General features: G+C 35.8%; 2 protein-coding genes across 3 annotated transcripts in view; both read left to right on the top strand.

The window, feature by feature from the left end:
- Positions 1–4: 4 nt before the first annotated feature.
- c18h3orf33 (c18h3orf33 homolog (H. sapiens)) lies at positions 5–6,567 on the top strand. Of its 2 annotated transcripts, none has more exons than XM_028464168.1 (6): positions 5–65; positions 1,961–2,192; positions 3,693–3,752; positions 4,449–4,608; positions 5,314–5,474; positions 6,258–6,567. In XM_028464168.1, exons 2-6 carry the CDS (start codon positions 2,070–2,072, stop codon positions 6,513–6,515), a joined length of 762 nt encoding a protein of 253 aa, XP_028319969.1. In that variant the 5' UTR covers positions 5–65; positions 1,961–2,069; the 3' UTR covers positions 6,516–6,567. The 2 variants fall into 2 exon arrangements, with proteins under 2 accessions (XP_028319969.1, XP_028319970.1); XM_028464169.1 differs by having other exon boundaries at positions 6–65; positions 6,261–6,567.
- A 3,355-nt stretch (positions 6,568–9,922) lies between these two features.
- Positions 9,923–19,894, top strand: part of plch1 (phospholipase C, eta 1) — an 81,425-nt gene continuing 71,453 nt past the window's right edge. Inside the window, exon 1 of the mRNA XM_028464622.1 lies at positions 9,923–10,115. The gene's annotated coding sequence lies outside the window, so the exon portion shown is untranslated. The remainder of the gene's footprint in view (positions 10,116–19,894) is intronic.

Below are 19,894 nucleotides of genomic sequence, written 5' to 3' on the forward strand. Positions count from 1 at the left end.
TCACAGTTTACAAGATGAAAGCTGGGTTGTATCTGTCATACGGTGGTCAGTCAGTTCTGTGTGAGGTGAGGGATGCCACTGACACACACACACACACACACACACACACACACACACACACACACACACACACACACACACACACACACACACACACACACAACTATGATAATAATATTAAAATAAAATAGATTGCCTTTAAAGCTTGACACACTGACTAGATCCATGATCCATAGAAAAACAATAAAAAAAACAATTAAAAAAAATAAAGAAATGTAATTAAAAAATATATATATAGATAAAAAGAACAAATACTGCTCTGTAATCTATTAATCTGACAAAGAAACATGAAGAAAACACGAGAAAAAAAAACTGCATTGTAAAATTGTACTTGAAACCCTAATGTCACAGAATTATCTATGTTCAATTACAATTCAGTTATGATTACAGTGACCAGCATTTTTTCCAATTACAATTAAACTACAAGTATTTGTCATCCTCAGAAAGTCAATTGCGATTACTTTCTTTCAATTACAATTAATCACAATTACTGAGCCTAAAATAAATAACCTAATAAAAGTGAACTTTCCTTTAATTGTGTTAGCTTTCTGTTAGCATCGCTTATGATAACGCTATATCTTTCATCTAATTTCTTTCCTATCTATTGGTTAACTTGTTAGGCTTCCTAATCAATGAAAATATAGGTGTTATATATATATTTTTTAAATGGTAAAATGTGAGAAAGCTTAATATGAAACACATTTGAATAATTGTTAACTACATACATATGTGTAAAATTGTAACATGGTTCCCCAGTTTTGCATAAAATTACAATTGACATGAAAATTATAGAATTTTCATGGCAATTACAATTACAAAGTCAATTATCTGAACTCAATTACAATTTACTTATGATTACGACAGCAACATATTTTTAAAGTTACAATTATAATAATAATTACACCATGATTGTAATTAATTATCAATTACACAATTACAATTATAATTGACCCCAACCCTGGCTGGTCGATATGGACCAAAGCTCATATCGCAATATTATTAGCAATATCTTGTTCTCAAAATGGCAATATACAATATAAATCTCTATAATGTTAATTCAAAGGTAGTCTGACCAGAATAACAATGTTGGTACATGCTGTTCTGAGAAGTAGCAAAAGCAGCAACTCCTAAAACAAGTATTTCAATACAAAATAAGCTATATATATATATATATATATATATATATATATATATATATATATATATATATATATATATTGATATACAGGCAATGATATTGAAATTTTCTGTATCGCCAAAATAGAAAAAGACGATATATCGTAAATCTCGATATATCGTCCAGCGCTACACATAAATATATTCGATAATAATTACTAACCGTGATACAGAAGTTTATTGTTGTAAAATTCAAAATGAAGTACAATGATTCAAAAATAAAATAATCACAAAAGAATCAAGTGCAACAGTTTTAAAAAAGAAACAGTCCTATGTAATTGTTTCAAAAATAACAAATAGGACTGGAAAATGAAAAAAGGGGGCATCAGTTTTATTTGTAGTTTTTTTAAAAAAATATTTTATGTGCATTAACATATTTAATGTATTATAGTTTAATGCACGCTGTAACCATTGAGTGACACGAATAGAAGAGGTTTATGATGGACAATATATGAACAATGATTAATAGGGAAAACGACATGCTGCTGCATATATATAGTAATCTAGGTCAAACTGCGCAGACAAAAGACGTGTACGTCACTGATCCTGGTGCTATTTATTAGGTGATAAAAATGACAGCTGCGGTGCAAATGGAATCTTTTGTCCTTTTATAAATGAAAACACGGGGCAGCTTTTGGCTTTTAAACACACTCCATGGAGCAACGTGTGGAGCTGCTGTGATCACCATCTTTATCAAAGCTCACATTAAACTTGATGCATACATGCAGGCAGGCACACTTCAGCGCCATCGTGTTGTAGTGAAGGCCCAGGACTAAGCAGTGGGCGGAGCAAGAGCGCCAGCCCCGCCCAAACTGACGTAGGACGTCAACAACATGCCGGAGACCTCCGCACGAGCACCAAGTGACAGACAGCAGAGAAACGAAGGAAACCAGTGGTGTCCAAACATCGTGTCTGTAGTATCTCAGTTTGCTGATGATCATTTAAGACTCTTACAGGTAGGAAGTCTCTGTTGTTTGACACGCATGCGCATCATTAGCTTCTCAGTGAAACTGTCAGAGGGGCTGTGTCTTTCATTAGGTCGCAGATTATTGTCAAATTCAAAGATATATATTTACAATTTACTCCAAAAAGCCTTTAAGTCAAACATGGGCAACTTTTATTACAGCAGGGGCTACAAAAATGTGATTGTCCAATCCTAGGGTCACATTGTCAACATTCACGTCAGCATTTAGAATATTTTCATTTCATTTATTGATTTTTAAAAAAAAAAAATTTTTTAAAGGGACAATGCACTTTAAAAGACAGACATGCTGTAAAGCCAGCGTTTGCCAAAAGAGGCTAGAGAATAATGATCAATCTAAACATTAATACAAGAAAGAACATACAGTTTTCTCTTGCTTTTGTTGTGATGCGTATTTTTGTGTATTTTTTGGTCTTTTGGTAAATTTTTCTGTCATTTCGTTTACTTTTGTGGTCATATATTTTTCAAGTAATTCTGTCTTGTTGTTGTTTAGTGTATTTTCCTGTCTTTTTTTTTTTTTTTTGAGTGATTTTGCACGTTTTATTTTGGGGGCCGCAAAAAATGATACAGAGGCCCGCATGTGGCCTCCGGGCCACCGGTTGTCCATGTCGGCTCTATGTAAATGCATACTATTGTGCCACCTTAAATCATTTCTACTTCTACTACTACTATGAAGTACTTTATAGATTTACCTTTAAATATCGTCATCCTGTTAAAATAATTGCCAAACTCATTTTTTCAAGTTTTTCAGGAAACACAAAAAGCTTAATTAAAAGTGTGACACACTTAACATAGGCCATTATCTTAAAGAGGTAAAATCACATGATCTGATCAACTGAGGATGTAGGCAATTTTACCATTGATGGCCGGTGTCATGAGGAGATGATTTAGGCAAAAAAAAAAACCCAATTTTGACAAAAAATGACTTAGGCAATTGTTTTAACAGTGTGACGATATGAGGCATGACAACATATTCCTTTGTCAATATTACTCTACATGTATACCATGTTGTCACCCGCTTATGTAACAATAGCCCTATAGCTCCTGTGACAATATTATAAAACATTTTTTGCCTTGTTTTTATCATAATCTTACCACTTTTTGTTCCACGGAAAGATTAAGAACATTATCCAGAGAAAATGCATTAAAATTTCTAAATGTTATTTTTAAGTTATTATTTTTTCATTTATAAGTTGTTTAAAATAAATAAATAGATAACTAAGTAGAAAACATCTGATCCTGTGTGAAAAAAATAACTACACAACTGCTATTGAATGATAAGTAACGAATGAGTCTTTCATATGAGAATTTTGGTTCATCTCCTGCACAAATTATTTTGTGCATGAGATGAACGTGTGTTGGTCATCGGAGCATTAACAGGAATTCCAATGCAGTTTTTGTTTGATATTGTTAATGCAATTTTATGGCTTTCTATACCCTATCATTTATATATTGCTTTTTTGTTTTTCAACAGAACATCAGTACTGGACTGGCTGTTGTTGGTGTAGTTGTAATAGCAAGAAGTATTAAACTGGTAAGGAACCAAATTATTCAACAATATTGAAGTTTTCTTCAATTTTAACTTTCTACAAAATTATATCTCTCACTCACTTAAAACATGAGCCATCAGCTTTGGTTTCAATACAGACATTTTTTTTAAAGTTATCTAGTTGATTGCAGTCTAGTCTATTTTTGAAATGGAAATTGTGATTTTTTTTTTTAAAAAAATATTTTTTATTGGCGATTATGAATCCATTCTTAAATTTCCAAAAATCAATGATTACATTTTTGAAATTGTAATAAAAAAACAGATGATTTCTGCTAATTTTGACATTTTAATTACACTATACAATACTGAGGGTGCTGTGATATGTTACTCAAATGAGAAGTCAAATAATTCAGTAGCTGACTGTTGATAAATGGAAGATTAATCATCAGCCATAATCAAAAATCAAATCAATAATCTTTATTAATAATCTAAAATTGGTTTTTAATTGAATGGGGAAATTGTGATGATCAACCACCCCTGTTTTTAACTCTGGAAATACTTATCTACTCTGAGGGACATTTTCAACTCAATATGGATACAAAAATAAAAACAAGCCATAACAATCTGTTGTATATACTAGATTGTGTGGATTTTTTTGTGTTTTTATTCTATAACCAATAGAATGTTAATGATGTTCCCTTTCTGTTCATCTCCTTAAACTTTCTGTACTTGTCCGTTTAGATCTCCAAGTTTCGAGTAGCGTCTGAGATCCCGTCTCGTTTTATTGAGAGGAACGTCAGTTTACGTGGGAAAGTTCATTCTGTCTCTGAACAGGGACTCAAAGTGGAGCACGTCCCAATTTATCTGCCTCTTCTGTCTCCATTACTTTCCAAGCACAAGGGTAAATCTGGTGGGATTTGTGGAAAACAGTCGGATCAGCTCTACCAGTTTGTAGGCACATATAACTCTTTGATAAGGTTAGCTCATTTTCCCCTGAAAGTCACACACAGTTATATCACTGTGTTGTGACAGTTCTACTTCATTCTCACGAAATCAATATTTACAAACTTCCCCTCTCTGTATCAATAATATGACGAGTAAACCTCCTTAATTGCAGTTTTCCTTTGTACTTTTTTAAAACAAGACTATTATGGTATTTTTTTTCTTTTTTTGAACAAAAACGTGTATCTTTGGTCTGTTGTTCAATTTTATCACCAAACGTGCTGCAGTTAATGTACATACATTAGTTCAATAATTCCTGGATTTATAGCCTTCCCAAATGAGAATTGGCTTTATATTTGACGTAAATCTCTGTTTTTTTTTGTTTTTTTTTAAAGAGAGGAAACATTTTTAGTTTTGTATTTTAATTAAATATGTTGCTTTGATACAAAAAAAATGCAACAACATAAAAATCTAGACCTGGAGACAATGAGTTTCTATTAACACAAATAAGAAAAAAGATATCAGCTAATTTATAAGTCAAGGCAAGTGTATTTCTACAACACATTTCATACACAAGGCAATTCATTCTATGTGCTTTGGATAATTAAAGGGTCAGCATATTACTTGTACTTTATTTGATTTGATTATTCCCCACCCCATTTAGATGGTTCTTCGTCTCCACTGCGGGTACATTTTGCAGGCGTGGATCTGACTGCAGAGGGAAGAATATGGTTGCAGGAAAACTTGGCTCCTGCCCAACCAGTGTGGCTCAAACTCATCAGCCGGGAGGATGACATACTATATTGTTTGGTGTCCCAGAGCAAAGTAAGACATACTGTATTTAAACAGAAAGCAAAAATAATGATTTACACACAAAAAAAAAACAAAAAAACATCTATTGCACTGGCACTGACAAAGCAGAATGCAAATAAAGGACATTTTGGACCTTTTCATTCAAAAGCTAAAATAACATTAAAAAAAAGAAAAACAAAACTGGAGTGACTTAAATTTAGTCATGCTAGAGGGGGTTTAAACCAGTGGTTACCAACATTTTTTGGGTTGTGACCCCATTTTGATCCTACTCCCAACAACATTCAAGTACCTGTCAAAGATTCAAGCCAAACAGATAATCATCATAAAAACAACATAAGTTACGGTAAAAGTAAAAGTCTGTCGGAATATAGTTGTGTGATGTGTTAATTTGAAAATGAATAAAAATTTTAATAATTGAAAAAAAAAAAATTAATCAGTAAATGTTTCTTTTTTTTTTTTTTTTTTTAAACCAATTTCGAGACATTTCAGGTGACCCCATTTGAATTTCAGGTGACCCCAAGATTGAAAAACAGTGGTTTAAACTGTTGAAAATAAGGTAAAGAAAGTGAAACTTTATTAAGAATCACTTAAACTTATCCTTGACAGAGATACATTTTAAAATGATTTGTATATGCAATAAAATCTATATAAAAAAATGATTCACCAAATGTCACCACTTACTTCTAGAAGTTTGAAGTTAGCTTAGCTGCTTGAATGAAGCCCCTTCCAAATGATTTAGAAACCCCTGATGTTTCCTGTTGTTATTTCTCTAACTAACTGCTCCCATGTGTCCAGCAGGGGTCACTGTGGAGCCTCAGTGTGAATGAGGAGCTGCTCAGACTGGGACTGGCTCGCACTGCACCAGTAGCTGGAGTCCTCCCAGGCTCTGCCCTACAGTGGAGTGTCCACAAACGTCTGCACAGAGCAGAGGTGAAAGCTGAGAGGAAGGGCCGGGGTCTGTGGAAGCAGGACAGCCTGTGGGAGAGGACCTCCAGGACCCTGTGGGACAATGCTTTATTCAGATGGATAAAGAGGACCTTTAGAAGAACTTGATTCTCAGCCACTGAATGTTCCAAGATTAAATGCAAGAATGCTGTATCCTAAATGGGATTTATTCTTATTTTATACATTTTTTTTTTTTTACAAGGGCAGAATCAGTAACTAATGAATGCATTAAAGCAGTGGTTCTCAATTTTTTTTGGGTCAAATACCCCCTTTCTGAATCCAAGTACCCCCCTTTGTCAGACTAAAAAAAAAAAAAAAAAAAACAACTAAAGAGCATAATGATGGACGTATGAGTGATAACACACATTCTAAAGGATCTAATTTAGTAAATAAGTGGAATGAAACAGAATTTAGTGCTTCCTAAATATAATTATTTCTATATTTTGTATATTTCCAGTCATCTCCCACTTGGTGTGGAACCAAGACTGATCTTTGTATTTTCATTTAATGTTTTAATCAAGATCATTTTCATCATCCTTATTATGATTTTCATTTTAACTAAAAAAATAAACATTAAAATAACATATATTTTTAATTACCTCTCTCTCAACTAATGCCATCGCTTACCCCCGTTTGAGAAACACTGCACTAATGTATCCATGCTCAATAGAGGAAAGTTATCTTTTATTATCCGTATTAAATCTCAATAAGTCCAATTATGTATTTATAGTAGCTCTTTCCTTCTCTTATACGTTTAAAATGAGTTAAACATTCAGAAGCTTCTCAAATCCTGATACTAATCCCTCAGCTTTTATTACCCATTAAACCAAGGCTAAGCCCAGGCTCCTCTGATGGCCTGTGTGTGTGTGTGTGTGTGTGTGTAAGGGAGGGAAAGCACCACACTAAACACAGCACACAGAGGCGGGGGATGTTAATGGTTTCCAAAATGGAGAGGGAAAGTCCACTTGTCCATAGTTGCTATAGAAACTCATGAATGTGAAATTTATCTTGAAACCTAAGCCAAATTCTATATTGGCAGGCCTAAAGCCCCCTGAGAGCTTTATATGTACCCGTACTCTTTGTACTTGAGTGTATGTGTGGGAGGAGGAGATCTTTAAGCGTTAATCAATATGACCAAGACTTTAGAGCAGTGGTTCCCAATCTTTTTTTGTCCCGTGTACCCCCTCTTCGTTTCCTAACCCTCTCCATATTTTCATATGATTTTACATTTGTGGAACATGCAGCCTCTCCTAAACCCTTAACTGTGTATTGAATATTGGTTCTCTAAGGCTTAATCTACAAATTTTAAACAATGGGTGTAATTTCAAGTGGAGTTTCAAAAACAAAACAGGCAACTTTTATATGATCAATGCCGAGAGGGAGCCGTAATCTTAAAATTAAAATGAACGTTTTGCAACACCAAATTACTTCAAAATAACGGATGCACACACTTGTGTATGTGGAAGCCGTTGAAAAGGTTTCAGGTCAAACAGACACCGCATCGGGGAGATATTCATTCCACAAACACACACACACGCAGAACTTTCTTGCTTTTATAGAGAGGTTACTTCAATAGTACGTAAAAACAGCCTTCTTTGTAAAATGTAGAATTACTTTCTCTAATTGTCAAAAGTGTGATAAAATGGCATCTACCACATTTCAATAAAGTACAAGAAAACATTGTATTTTATTGAGCTATTGTACTGTTAGTTTGTGGTGAATTTTGTCCAAAAAACATCTTAAAAAGGAACTGGGAACATTTACTGATTATTTTTAATCAATTACATCTTTCCAAATATCCCCTACAATAGAATCTTGAGTGAGTGAGTGAGTGGAAAATTAACAAATAAAGTGTCAGTCTTGGTGTGATGTGATTGGAAATTAATTAAAAAAAAAAAAAAGAAATAAATCTATCCAGGAGCCACAAAATTAGTGTTTTTCAACCTTGGGATTGGGACCCCATGGGATCGCCTGGAGTTTAAATAAGGTACATTTTTGAATTTTTAAAAATCATTATTATTATTTTTTTTTTTAAATTAAAACTTAAACAACTGTATTTCTATACAGTTAAAAAATGTCTTTGGGGTCATCAGAAATTCTTGATATCAGAATAGGGTCATGATCTAAAAAAGGATGGGAAACACTGCATAAAACACTGTTTCTTTCAACTTACAAAATGAGATTTAAAATGGGTGTTACTTGTTCATTCCATCATTATGCTCTACAGTTGTAATTGTAAATAGTTTTCTAAGCAAAAATGTTGAAGAAAAAAAAGTTTGAGAACCACTGCTTTAAGAGGATTTAGCATTAAAAATAATCTCTTCCAGGATGATCCTTCATGGGATTGCCCAAATTATTTACTTTAAAAATGAGACCATGTGCATCTGAAAACTTTATTGTATTCTACTGAAACCATGCAGCAAGGCCCAAGAGGAGGAGGTGCAGCAAATGAGGCCAAACTGATGTGTCCAGTGGGGTGCAGGGTGGAGGGGTCCCAGTTTAGTGAGGTAGTGCTGAGGGAACAAGGAGATTAGTGCAGAGGGGAGGAGGGTCACAGGCTGTGCAGGGGTTTTGGGTTTGAACACAAAGGCAGGAGAGGAGGAGTCCCAGTGGAAGGGAAAAGGAGAGGGGGGGTGATGAAGCAGATAGTCTCTCTTTTGTTGTGCAAATGTCACAAGCGACTGTTACTGCCAAGGAGGCCTGTGATTGGTGGGCTGGTTTAAAATGTAAGGTGCATTTCAGCCTCATGGCTGCTCCTAGACTTTGAACTGTCACTTAGGAAAAAGTGGGAGGAAAACCATGGCAGAGGCCTGGCAAATTATCACCAATCACTGACAACCTGCAGATTTAAACTGGCCGAATCGACCACTGATGTAAGGTGTAGATTTTATATATTTAAAAGACATTTGAGGGGGAAAATGGTCATCTTTTGCCTATCTTCTAATAATTACTTGACGAATAATATGTTAAGGTTTCACTTATTCAGACAACTTTTTTCAGGAAATTTGATCTCCTGACATGTTTCAACATCAGAATAAATGAAACCTTAACATATTATTTTAAAAAAGAAGGCAAAATGTATTTTCTGGAATTATGACTTGACAAATTGTATTCTTAAAAGTCGGTGGTTGAGTAATAAAAAAAAAAAAAAATGGTAAAAAAGTTTTATATTTCAAAGACAAAAAAATGGGGAAAACACAATCTAAGTCTATTTTTTTATTTTTATTTTTATTTATTTTTAATTTTTTTTTTAAATAAACCTAAAAAAACATTATTTAAAAAAAAAAAAAAATTGAACTTAATGTAATTACATAATCTATTTAGTTTTCAACTATTGATACCCAAACACAAAAATCTATGTAGAACCATTCCTCTGGTCTGGTCTGGTCTCCTTTGTTGAAGTCCAATCCAGACTCCAGTCCAGACCTTCTCACCCTCACTGGATCCACACCAAGGACTAGTCATTTGAAAAGGGACCATGCTTGATGTAGTAGGCCTAGTCTAGTAGTGTGTACTTATCCACACAGGGAGGTTGCTGGGACTCTCTGTCTGAAACCAAAGCTGTGGGACTATCACTGATTCACATTACAGCCTGGAGGCATGGAAGTCCACTTCCTGAAGGACTGCTGCTGCTGGGGAATGTGATATGTTTTTAAAAGGAAGCTGACACCACTGATTCAGAAACTTGGACTGAAGTGACAGACATCAGTAAGTTGATGCCCGTTGCAAAATGTTTTATCTAATTGTATCCAAAATAAATGATCAACATCTTCTCTTTGACTTGTACTGACATTTCCTAAAAGTCTTGATTCAACCTGATCAGTGTTTGGACGTTAATAGCCCTTCTTAAGTTTGCTGTCACTTTAAATGTACTGTTGTTAGGTCACTGTATACAGTAACTAAGCAGCTGTGCACCTGTTAAACTTGTGTGTTTAGACACTGGCATTATAAAACACAAGTCGCCCACTGATGGCAAACAAGTACTTTGGCAACACCAGATTTGCCAATGCTTTTGTCCACATTTATGTGTTTGGTTTTCTTGTTACTACAGTTAATTATTAATCAGTATTTGGACAATATGTTTACAGAGACATTCTGATGATACTTTTCATTTTTTTAAAAAAAAATTCAGCCAATTTTTGTGCTCTATGTCACTGTTTCTTTAACAACCAAAGATTCTCATCAGGCCAACATAACAAAGGCCTTTATTGGCCTCAGCCGGTAGCCATCCCAGTGAGAAGGAGATGGGGCACTCCCCCATCTCAAAGAACAGTCCTTGGGGATTTTTTTTGATTTGATTGGTGTTGGTTGTCCATGGTTGCCTGGGTGTGAAACACAAAGAGATTTAAAGGAAACAGACGCTCAGTGAAATGCAAACCCATAACTCAGTCATCTGCCAAATCTGTGGTAGGGTACCTGCATCATTGACCACATGGTGCACTGATATTATAACTCAAACTGACACCACTGGATTAAATTTACCTCCTAATTTCATCTCAAGCCAATTTCTTGGTTTTCTGAGACAAAAACCCAAACTGGTTACCAGTTCCAAGACTAGACCAGTGCAATCTAACACCCATGTGCACTCCTACGGATGTATTACTTGTGTGTTTGTGTGTCCGAGGGGAGTGCATGAGCTGTAAAGTGAGTCTCGTGTTGTTATGTGACTTGAGGTATTGTGAACAGTGTATCGGCTTGCTGGTGTTGGGTTGTAGCATTGGAAACATGACTCTCTGTGGGCGCTGCCACAGCTCATGTATGGCACTTGAAGTTTCTATGAGGGACATAAAAGTAGAAATTTGTTGTTTGAAGTAACAACACTTTGATTGTGTAAATGGATGGAATCTAAAAGAAGACGAGAAATCTGTCCCTGTACCCTGAAAAAAAAAAAAGTGAAAATAGTTGGACCAATTTGATTGAATTGTTCCAATTGGTTACAATTAATGAGTTAAGGTCTGTGAAATTAATTTAATAAGTTAGAATAACTACTTGACATGGACTTAATAATCTAATTCTTCTCAAATCAATGTTTTGCATTAGTTCAACTTAAAATAAAGGTCAACTTAAAGTTTTCAGTTTTTCCAACTCAATAACTTGAGGTTGCGGCACAGAGAAGTAGTTGGGGTAAAAGAACCTGCTCAAGTGTCCCATACCGATGATTCAAACCAGCGACCCTCCGGGTACAAGTCCAATGAAAATGAAATTGAAATTACCATTTTAGTAGCCTTAAAATAACATTTTAATTTGCTAAATGTACAACTTGAAGTAAATAAAAACTTGACATAAAATCAGATGTTGGAATAGCAGGTTATAGACTGCCTTCACTGAAGCAGTAATCAGAATGAAACGCACTCAGAACTTTGAAGTTACCTCAACAACTGCTGTTTTTCAGAGTGAATAGAAAATAGCGTACTTTATTGTTACACATATACAGGTACATACACTAAATGAATGGTGAATGAACTATAGTCTCATCCGTACAAATATCTAAACACTTAAAACTTTTTTTTTATTGCTTGATGTCAAAAAACATTAGATTAATATATATATATATATATATATATATATATATATATATATATATATATATATATATATACAGATAATTTATCTTGGTAAGGGTGTTTATCACATGAATGTCATTGACAGTTTTCAATGTGGGACAGAATCAGTGATATCTATTACGACTTCAAGAAAATATGGTGGCATTTGAGCCAAACATTATGTTAAAGAAATCTACCAATGTATTCAAAAATATTTTGATTTAGTAAATAATTTCACTGAAATTGTTCAGGATTTTATTGGACAACTCGTCGATCAAAGGGAATTGTCAGTCGGCCACTTTGGGTACTGACCCATAATTTAAGAACCCCTGGCTACGATTAAGACATGATCTTTATCTTGATGCATACATACAAATCTTTCCCTGCTGTAGGACAGTGTCTTCCCTTCATGCAGGACCCTGTAATCTCTCTCCAATGTTCATGGACATCTTCAGGTTGCATGAGTGATGATCACCCTGCATTTATCAGCATAACACTGACCCCTCAACAACCCCAACATGCACTCTGTCACCTTATCAGTTTGAGACATCACTTAAACTGTTGTGACAGAGCATCTTAATTAGTTGGCTGCCCTCCTTTGGTCATAATTTAATTAAATGTAAAAAAAAAATAAAAATAAAAATATATATATATATATTTTGTAGTGCTGATCAGTGGAGTTGATCATTTAGTAGACCCATCAGTTATAAAAATAAAAGACATGTAAAATAGTACTTTTTAGGAAAAACGACTTCCAACTTAATCCCGAATCTTAAGAATTCCTTTCTTTTCCCAATGCAAAGATTAATTATAAAACGAGTGCGAGGCATTCATATAGATTATTCATACATAATAGATTGAAGCTGAAACTCAGCTTGTTGCAAAGAGAAAGGGATTCCGCATCTGACACCACAGCCTTTGTGGTTTATTTAATTTGAGTGCGTTTACTGAGGTTGATGTAGTATGGTGATTTTTCACTGGTCAAAATTTGGCTTCAAGTTAAATATCAAAATTGCTTCAAACCAGACAAAAAAAAAAAAACTCCATTCCCCCACGGACGTTCACTTAGAACAGAAAAATCATGAGTTGATGCATATTTTGCTGCCAGTCCCCCTGTTTGTTTCTCTTGGTGAGCACCATGAAAGCATCTATCTCATCATTAGTATGCTGACATTATTTACTTTTTTCCTGATAACTACCTAACAAGAAATGACAAGCCACTCATTGACTCTGCACACTACCCGAGCAGTTGATGGTGACCAACCTATAGTCTTGTACAGCCCGTTAGCCTTCCTCCTGCTAGTTTTCAAACATTGTGCTGCAGTAGACAGAATTATTGGATGCGCCGTACAAAACTCTCAAGTTTCAGACAGTTCATCAAAGACAAGTTTGCACTTATTAGTGTAATTACTGTATGTTGCTAAACAATGCTAATAAAGCCCTCATCATTCAAAGGCAGAGTAAGTGCACCTCTATGTCAGGAGTTAGTAGCACATTAACACTGTTAATTTTTACCAATGCATATGGTAATGATGTGCGATCTATCATAATGGTTTGAAACACGCTGGTTTACAGCAGTAGTTTCTAGGGATGTCCCGATACAACTTTTTCATTTTCGATATGATACCGATATTGCAGCCTTGTGTATCGGCCGATACCGATATTGATTTGATATCAGCATGAATCATACATACTATTTATTCCTTTTTTTTCCTTTAATAATCAGCAACAGTAGGTATGAGAAAAACTGACCCATTTATTATTAACCAATTGGTTACATAAATTTTAACCTTCAACATAATATCTACAGCATTCTGCAATTGAATAAAAAAATTACAATAAATAAATAAAAAAAATCGGAAACATGAATCCAATATTCGATTTTGTTTTCAGGCTGATATCGGACCGATATCGGATCGGGACACCCCTAGTAGTTTCCAACCCCCAAGCCATTTTCTCATATCATGAGTGTCTGCCAGCTTATCTAACTACACTTTTTTGTGTTTTCAAAAAGAGTTGGACACATTTTATTAATGGATCGGTACCTGGGTACCCCAGCAAACAGTATACGAAGGACACTCCCACTATCTTCTAATGGTTATTGATTAATTGACAAAATCAATTAGAAATGTTTTCATTCAAAACTGTTGGGACAGTGAACACAGGGGCCTCTGCTGTTAATCCTACTCTGAGGTGTTGTACTTTGGAAATGTAGTTTGTCTAGTTTATTTATGTATCACTGACATTTTGTCAATTTTATTATTATTTTTAGCATTCTTTTAATATGCCGTACCACAAGTTATTGGCCAAATGAAAAACATTTACTCCTAACTTGGAACAAAAAAATATAAAAGGACGTCTATGGTTTTCCACAGAGCAACATGTTTGTGTCTGCTTGTGTTTTTAATACTATTAGCTTGAGGGAAGTATTGTGCAGTTCTATGGGATATATGTTGGACGTTTAAATGTTCCAAGCCAGGTCAATACAAGCAGGTCCTTACATTGTTCATACTTCATGTCAAGTGAGATAATAGAGGTTAGCTGTAGATATGTCTAAACAGGCTTACTATATACTCTTTATACTTTTGAAGTTTTTGTAACAATGCAGTTAACTATCCAGTTAACCAAAGCTCATGTAATTACCTACATTAAATCATTTACTTGCTACCCAGCACTAATATATTTACCTTACGTAGAAATACAGTGGCCTTGAAACATGCACACAGTTAATCTTAAAAGTGGAAAAACAGAAAAGATGAATGAATAGCACGAGTCTGAATGTATCAATCATGAGGCAAGAAGACTAAAGTACCATGAAAAGCAGATATTTCCACAACCGTTGTGTTCAGTTTATGGCTAACACTAAAGCTAACATTCTCATTAAGACTGGTTAGAGTTTAAAAAGTTTAAAGAGTAAAATATCTGCTGACTGGAGTATATGTGTGAGTGATCTAGATTTGAACTAAGGACCTGCCTATACCATGGGCCAGAGAGATAAAGCAGAAATCCCTCATCATCTGTTGTTATGTTTTGAAAGGCCCGCCATATTTTTCTGTTTAGCATTGCATCAATGTGAATATGTGTATGGATTTTTGCATAAAAGAGTTAGATGTGCAAACCCAACTTGTTTCTGAAATGTCACAGTCTCATGTTTTAGTTAACGTTACTTCAGTTGGATTCCAAATCCTACTCATAGAAACATTTGCTCTTAGGGGCATCCTCGACCTACTTCCTGTGAAGACCTAATGACGAAGGAGCTTTGGCAGTCGTGCAGTGAAATATTTATTTTCTAACTTGATTTTTCTCCCAGCTTCGTGAGTCAATATGGAAACGAACAAGACTGTATTTCCCGAAGGTTTTGGCACTCAATGCATGAGAGGGTTATTCAAGTGACATGCATTCAAAGGCATATTTCAAGCCTTGTCTCATGAGCATTCGACACACACAACCTGATAAAGAACACTTATGTAAAGCAAGCCTATATTTAGCATTTCAAATTGCGATTATTAGCGCAGAATCAACAATAAGTGACAAAGAAGGCCAATTAATAGTGTGTAAGACATAAAAACTGTTTCTGTTGAACTTTCCAGAAGAAATGGGAAAAGTTGACATTTCTCATTATTTACAGAATATCCCTTTATTTAAAACCGAAAACAAATTCATATAAATATGAATGTCATAGAGAGCTGTTAAAACTCCTATGATTTAAGGCGTTTTAAATTAAACTTTATATTAGGGATGTCCCGATACAAACTTTTCCACTTCCGATATGATACCGATATTGCAGCCTTGCGTATCGGCCGATACCGATATATATCCGATACAATATCAGCACGAATCATACATACTTTTATCACTTATTTTGTTGTGTGGAATGTTAGAAAAGGCTTGATCAAGTGATGTTACTCAGAGAACAATTGTCACCAACAGTAGGTTACTTTGTTGGAGTGTGAACCATAGTCATCTAGAAGGGCTGGAGCAGAATTTTTTTCGGAGAGCTCATATCGATGATTTTAGATGCAGTCCGATAAAATCCGTTGTTCGTTTTCTGGCTGATATCGGACCAAAATCAATATCGGGACACCTCTACTTTATATCACATCTTGTGTACAGCATTGTCATGCATGCTGATGAATAGTTGACTTAACTGGCGTACCGTAGTTTGGTATGAAGTAAAGATTGACAATGACTTGAGATATTTGCAAAATGTTTTCAGATTTTAGTGACAATATTAAGTTTTTCTGCAACAAGCAGTGGCTGCAGTAACAGGTCATTTATTTTATATAATTTTAAAAGAAGACGTAACAAAAAAAAATGTAAATAACAGCAAAGCATAACAACAGGTGCAGAAAGGCTGTGCTTGAATTACCTTAACCGTAGCATAACTTAGCATCTGCATTGCTTCACCCCATGGAATTAAATTCAGAGGATCCAGTTCTTATAGTGGGGTCTCCTAACCCTCTTCCCCTGTTCAGGGGTCTGCAACCTTACCCTACAAGGAACCATTTAACCTCATCTCACCTGGATTAAAGTCCTCCTGGAGCCGAAAAAATATCAATACAGTGAATTAAATTCTATTCAGTTAATTACAGATTTATACAGATCATGTAAATGGCAACTTAAAAACAGTTTAAAATAAAATAAAATAAATTGACATCAAGAAATAAAACAGTATCTTGCATCTTCAAATTCTACATCTCAGTTTACATAAACACAATGTTATATAAATGACATTTTTTTTTTAGTTCATGTATTTGAAAGGCTACAAAAAGTAACTTGAATTTGATAACACATGATCATGTGATCAACACATGCTAATTTCTCATTTCTTGCCACACATAAAGCATGCATATTTAACCAGCACATTAGCGGTTAAATAAATCTGTTCCCACACAATTAAAATCTCTATTTTCTTCCAGAATAGTGTTTTTGTTGGTTTAGTTATCTTACTAGGGATTTAAAACTTAAGGTTAGCCACAGGTGCAGGAAAGTTGATGGTCTGTAAATGTGAAATAGGATGCTGCTGAGTCATTGCACAATGTGATTTTTTTTTCCCAGGTTAACAAATTGTTTTATCTTGATTTTATTTGTCATTAATAGCCTCTGTAAAAAAATAACTTTATTTTAATAGTTTTTTAAAAGCTATAAGGAGTACCTTATCCCTATTTGCTTGCGTTGTACTTTGCTTTGGATAAAAGCATCTGCTAAATGAAATTGTATTATTTTAGTTTTTTTAGGATATTTACTTTTATGTCCTTTAAGCCGATGCCTTCTTTCACCTGGTTTTACGTTCTGAACCATGCACAAAGCAGCATAAACAATTCTCCCAGTCACGTCCCTCTGTGGCTGAACTCCTGCCTCTAATTTGGACTCTGTTATAAAAACAAACAGTCATTTTCAGACACTGTTCTTTAATTAAGCAGCTGGCCACAGGTGGGCTGCACAGGGAGTTAGTGTGACTAAAGGGTGAGGCAGACACAAGGTGAAGAAGAGTTTAATGACTTTCAGGAAAAGTGAACCTTTATGACAAAGCTTAGCATGAATCATGACAGGAAATTTAGTTGTCTTTAGTGGTCGACCGATAAGGGATTTTCAAAGGCCAGTGCAGATACCGATTTTTTTTTTTTATTTTAGCCGATGGCTTTTTTTTTGTTAATGCACATTGATTATGAAAGACAGTTGAAACACGCATATGATATAAATGCAGGGTCCTTCAGTCAAGCGGTTGCCCACACGGGTGCCAGATCAAGTATCCTTATTCTATTATATCCACTTTTTATTTGTAAGCCTACTGGCTTCTACCTCTCCCATGCACACATGCTATTATTATTATTACTTTTTTGTTGTTGTTGTATATTCATACATCAGAATGGATATGTTTCTTTTTTCCTTTAATGTCTACTCTAAAGTGCTAAATAAAAAAATTTAAAATCCTCCAATCTCGAAAAAAGTCCAAATATCAGTCGGCCGATATATGGATCAACCTCTAGTTGTCTTGTGTGACAACCGAAAACAATGTATAGATATCTTCTCTTAAATTCCTAATGCTTCTGGGCTTTATTCCTTTGGTTTTTACACATTTTTTTTGTTTTCTTGTCATCAAATTCAATCTTTGAGTCTGTATTTTTTCTCTTTGGTTTTGTGCCCGTGTTATGAATTCATGTTTTGTTCTCTTTAGCTGTAAAGTTATTCCGTTCCGTTGTGTGCCACTTATCCGGATCACAACCACAGGATCCTCAGCTGAGAGGCCCAGAGGTCCCCTCCCCAGCCACATTCGCCAGCTCCCTCGGGGCGATCACAAGGCATTCCCAGGCCAGCCTAGAGACCGAATCCCTCCAGCGTGTCGTAGGCCTAGGACACGTTCGTGCCTCTGGATGTGGAGGAGCAGAGGCTCAACTCTGACCAAGCTCATCACCCTATCTCTACGGTTGAGCCCGGCCACTCTGCAAAGAAAACTCATTTCAGCCGCTTGCACCAAAGCCCATGGCCAAAGGTGATGTTTGGAACATAGATCAACTGGTTAAAGGCTCAAACACACTCGGGTGGACCTCCGCTCTCCTCAGAGCTTTCATGCTTGGGCGCACTGCTGCATAGTAGTTTCCATTAAAATCCTACATGTCCCATGATTCTTAGCATTTCTCTGTAGTCCTTGTACTCTTGAAACTTGTTTTAAAAGTGTCGCTACTGTTGTAGCTTGTCTGCCAGTTTCTCCTCTAAGCTCATGTTCATTTATCCTGCTCTGTTTCACCAGGCGTGTGAAATGCAGATCGGTGTTACATTTAATGCGGGTTGATAAAATGCTGAGCGGTTTTTTGTGTGACACCAACTATGCGGAGAAGTCCTCGCGGTCATAAAATTTGAGCTTTGCATTTAATTGGCATGGCAGACTACTTGCGGACTCCGCACGGACTCCGTTTTGCGGGTGTCCGCCCGAGTATGTTGGAGCCTTAAGAGAGAGCTTTGCCTTCTGGCTTAGCTTTCACTTCACCACAACAGACCGGTTAAGGGTCCACATAACTGCAGACGCCGGTCGATCTCCTGCTCTATCCTACCTCTCTCATGAACTAGATCCCAATATACCTAAACTCTTCCAAGTGAGGCAAGATCTTTCCCTTGACCTGGAGTTGACAGTCCATCATTTTCTGACTGAGAACCATTGCCTCACAATTGGATGTGCTGGTCCTCATCCCAGCCGCTTCACACTCAGCTGCAAACTGCCCCAGCAAGAGCCGGAGGTTGTTGTTCGATAAGGCCAATAGGACAGCCTCATCTGCAAACGGATAAAATCTTTTGACCCGCAAACTCACAGGCGACAGGATCTTAATCCTTTTCCAAATCCACAAAACACATGTGGACTGGTTGGGCAAACTCCTATTCCCCCATACATAAACCTTTCCAGTATAGAGAGCTGGTCTACAGTTCCACGACCAGGATAAAAACATTGTTCCTCTCTCATCTGAGGTTTGAGTATTGACAAGACTCTTCTCTCCAGCACATTGGAGTAGACGTTATACCAGGAAGGCTCATGAATGTGACTTCTCCCTATAGTTGGTAAACATCCTCTGCTTCCCCTTCAGCCATGACAGCCCTACAGATCCAGAGCTTTAAGATATCCAGGGCAGATCTCATCCACCACTGGGTCTACACCTCTGCGGAGGTGTTTTACTATTCAAATTGCCAATAAATTAATCATCGTTGAATTCCACAGAGAAATGCATACTCTGTAGGTCACATGATAAGAAAATAATGCAAGATCCCTAACCAACTGGCACATTAAAGTGTCAACATTCCCAAAAAGGTCACACACAAACTTGAACGTTTAATTTCAATGGAAAAGGACTGACCTATAGTTAGTAATTCATGTTAAACATCATGCCTGTTACTGAGCTGGTTCAAAGCGAGGTGAGTGTAGGGTTACAGGAAAGTGCTTTAACCTCTGGGATA

This window comes from Gouania willdenowi, chromosome 13 (assembly GCF_900634775.1).
Source record: "Gouania willdenowi chromosome 13, fGouWil2.1, whole genome shotgun sequence".
NCBI lineage: Eukaryota > Metazoa > Chordata > Actinopteri > Blenniiformes > Gobiesocidae > Gouania > Gouania willdenowi.

Excerpts from the sequence above, each read along its gene's own strand:
- c18h3orf33 (XM_028464168.1), top strand. The coding sequence starts at position 2,070 with ATGCCGGAGACCTCCGCACGAGCACCAAGTGACAGACAGCAGAGAAAC. Across the intron at positions 3,753-4,448 it reads TAGCAAGAAGTATTAAACTG|ATCTCCAAGTTTCGAGTAGC; the intron begins GTAAGGAACCAA and ends TTGTCCGTTTAG. Across the intron at positions 5,475-6,257 it reads GTTTGGTGTCCCAGAGCAAA|CAGGGGTCACTGTGGAGCCT; the intron begins GTAAGACATACT and ends CCATGTGTCCAG.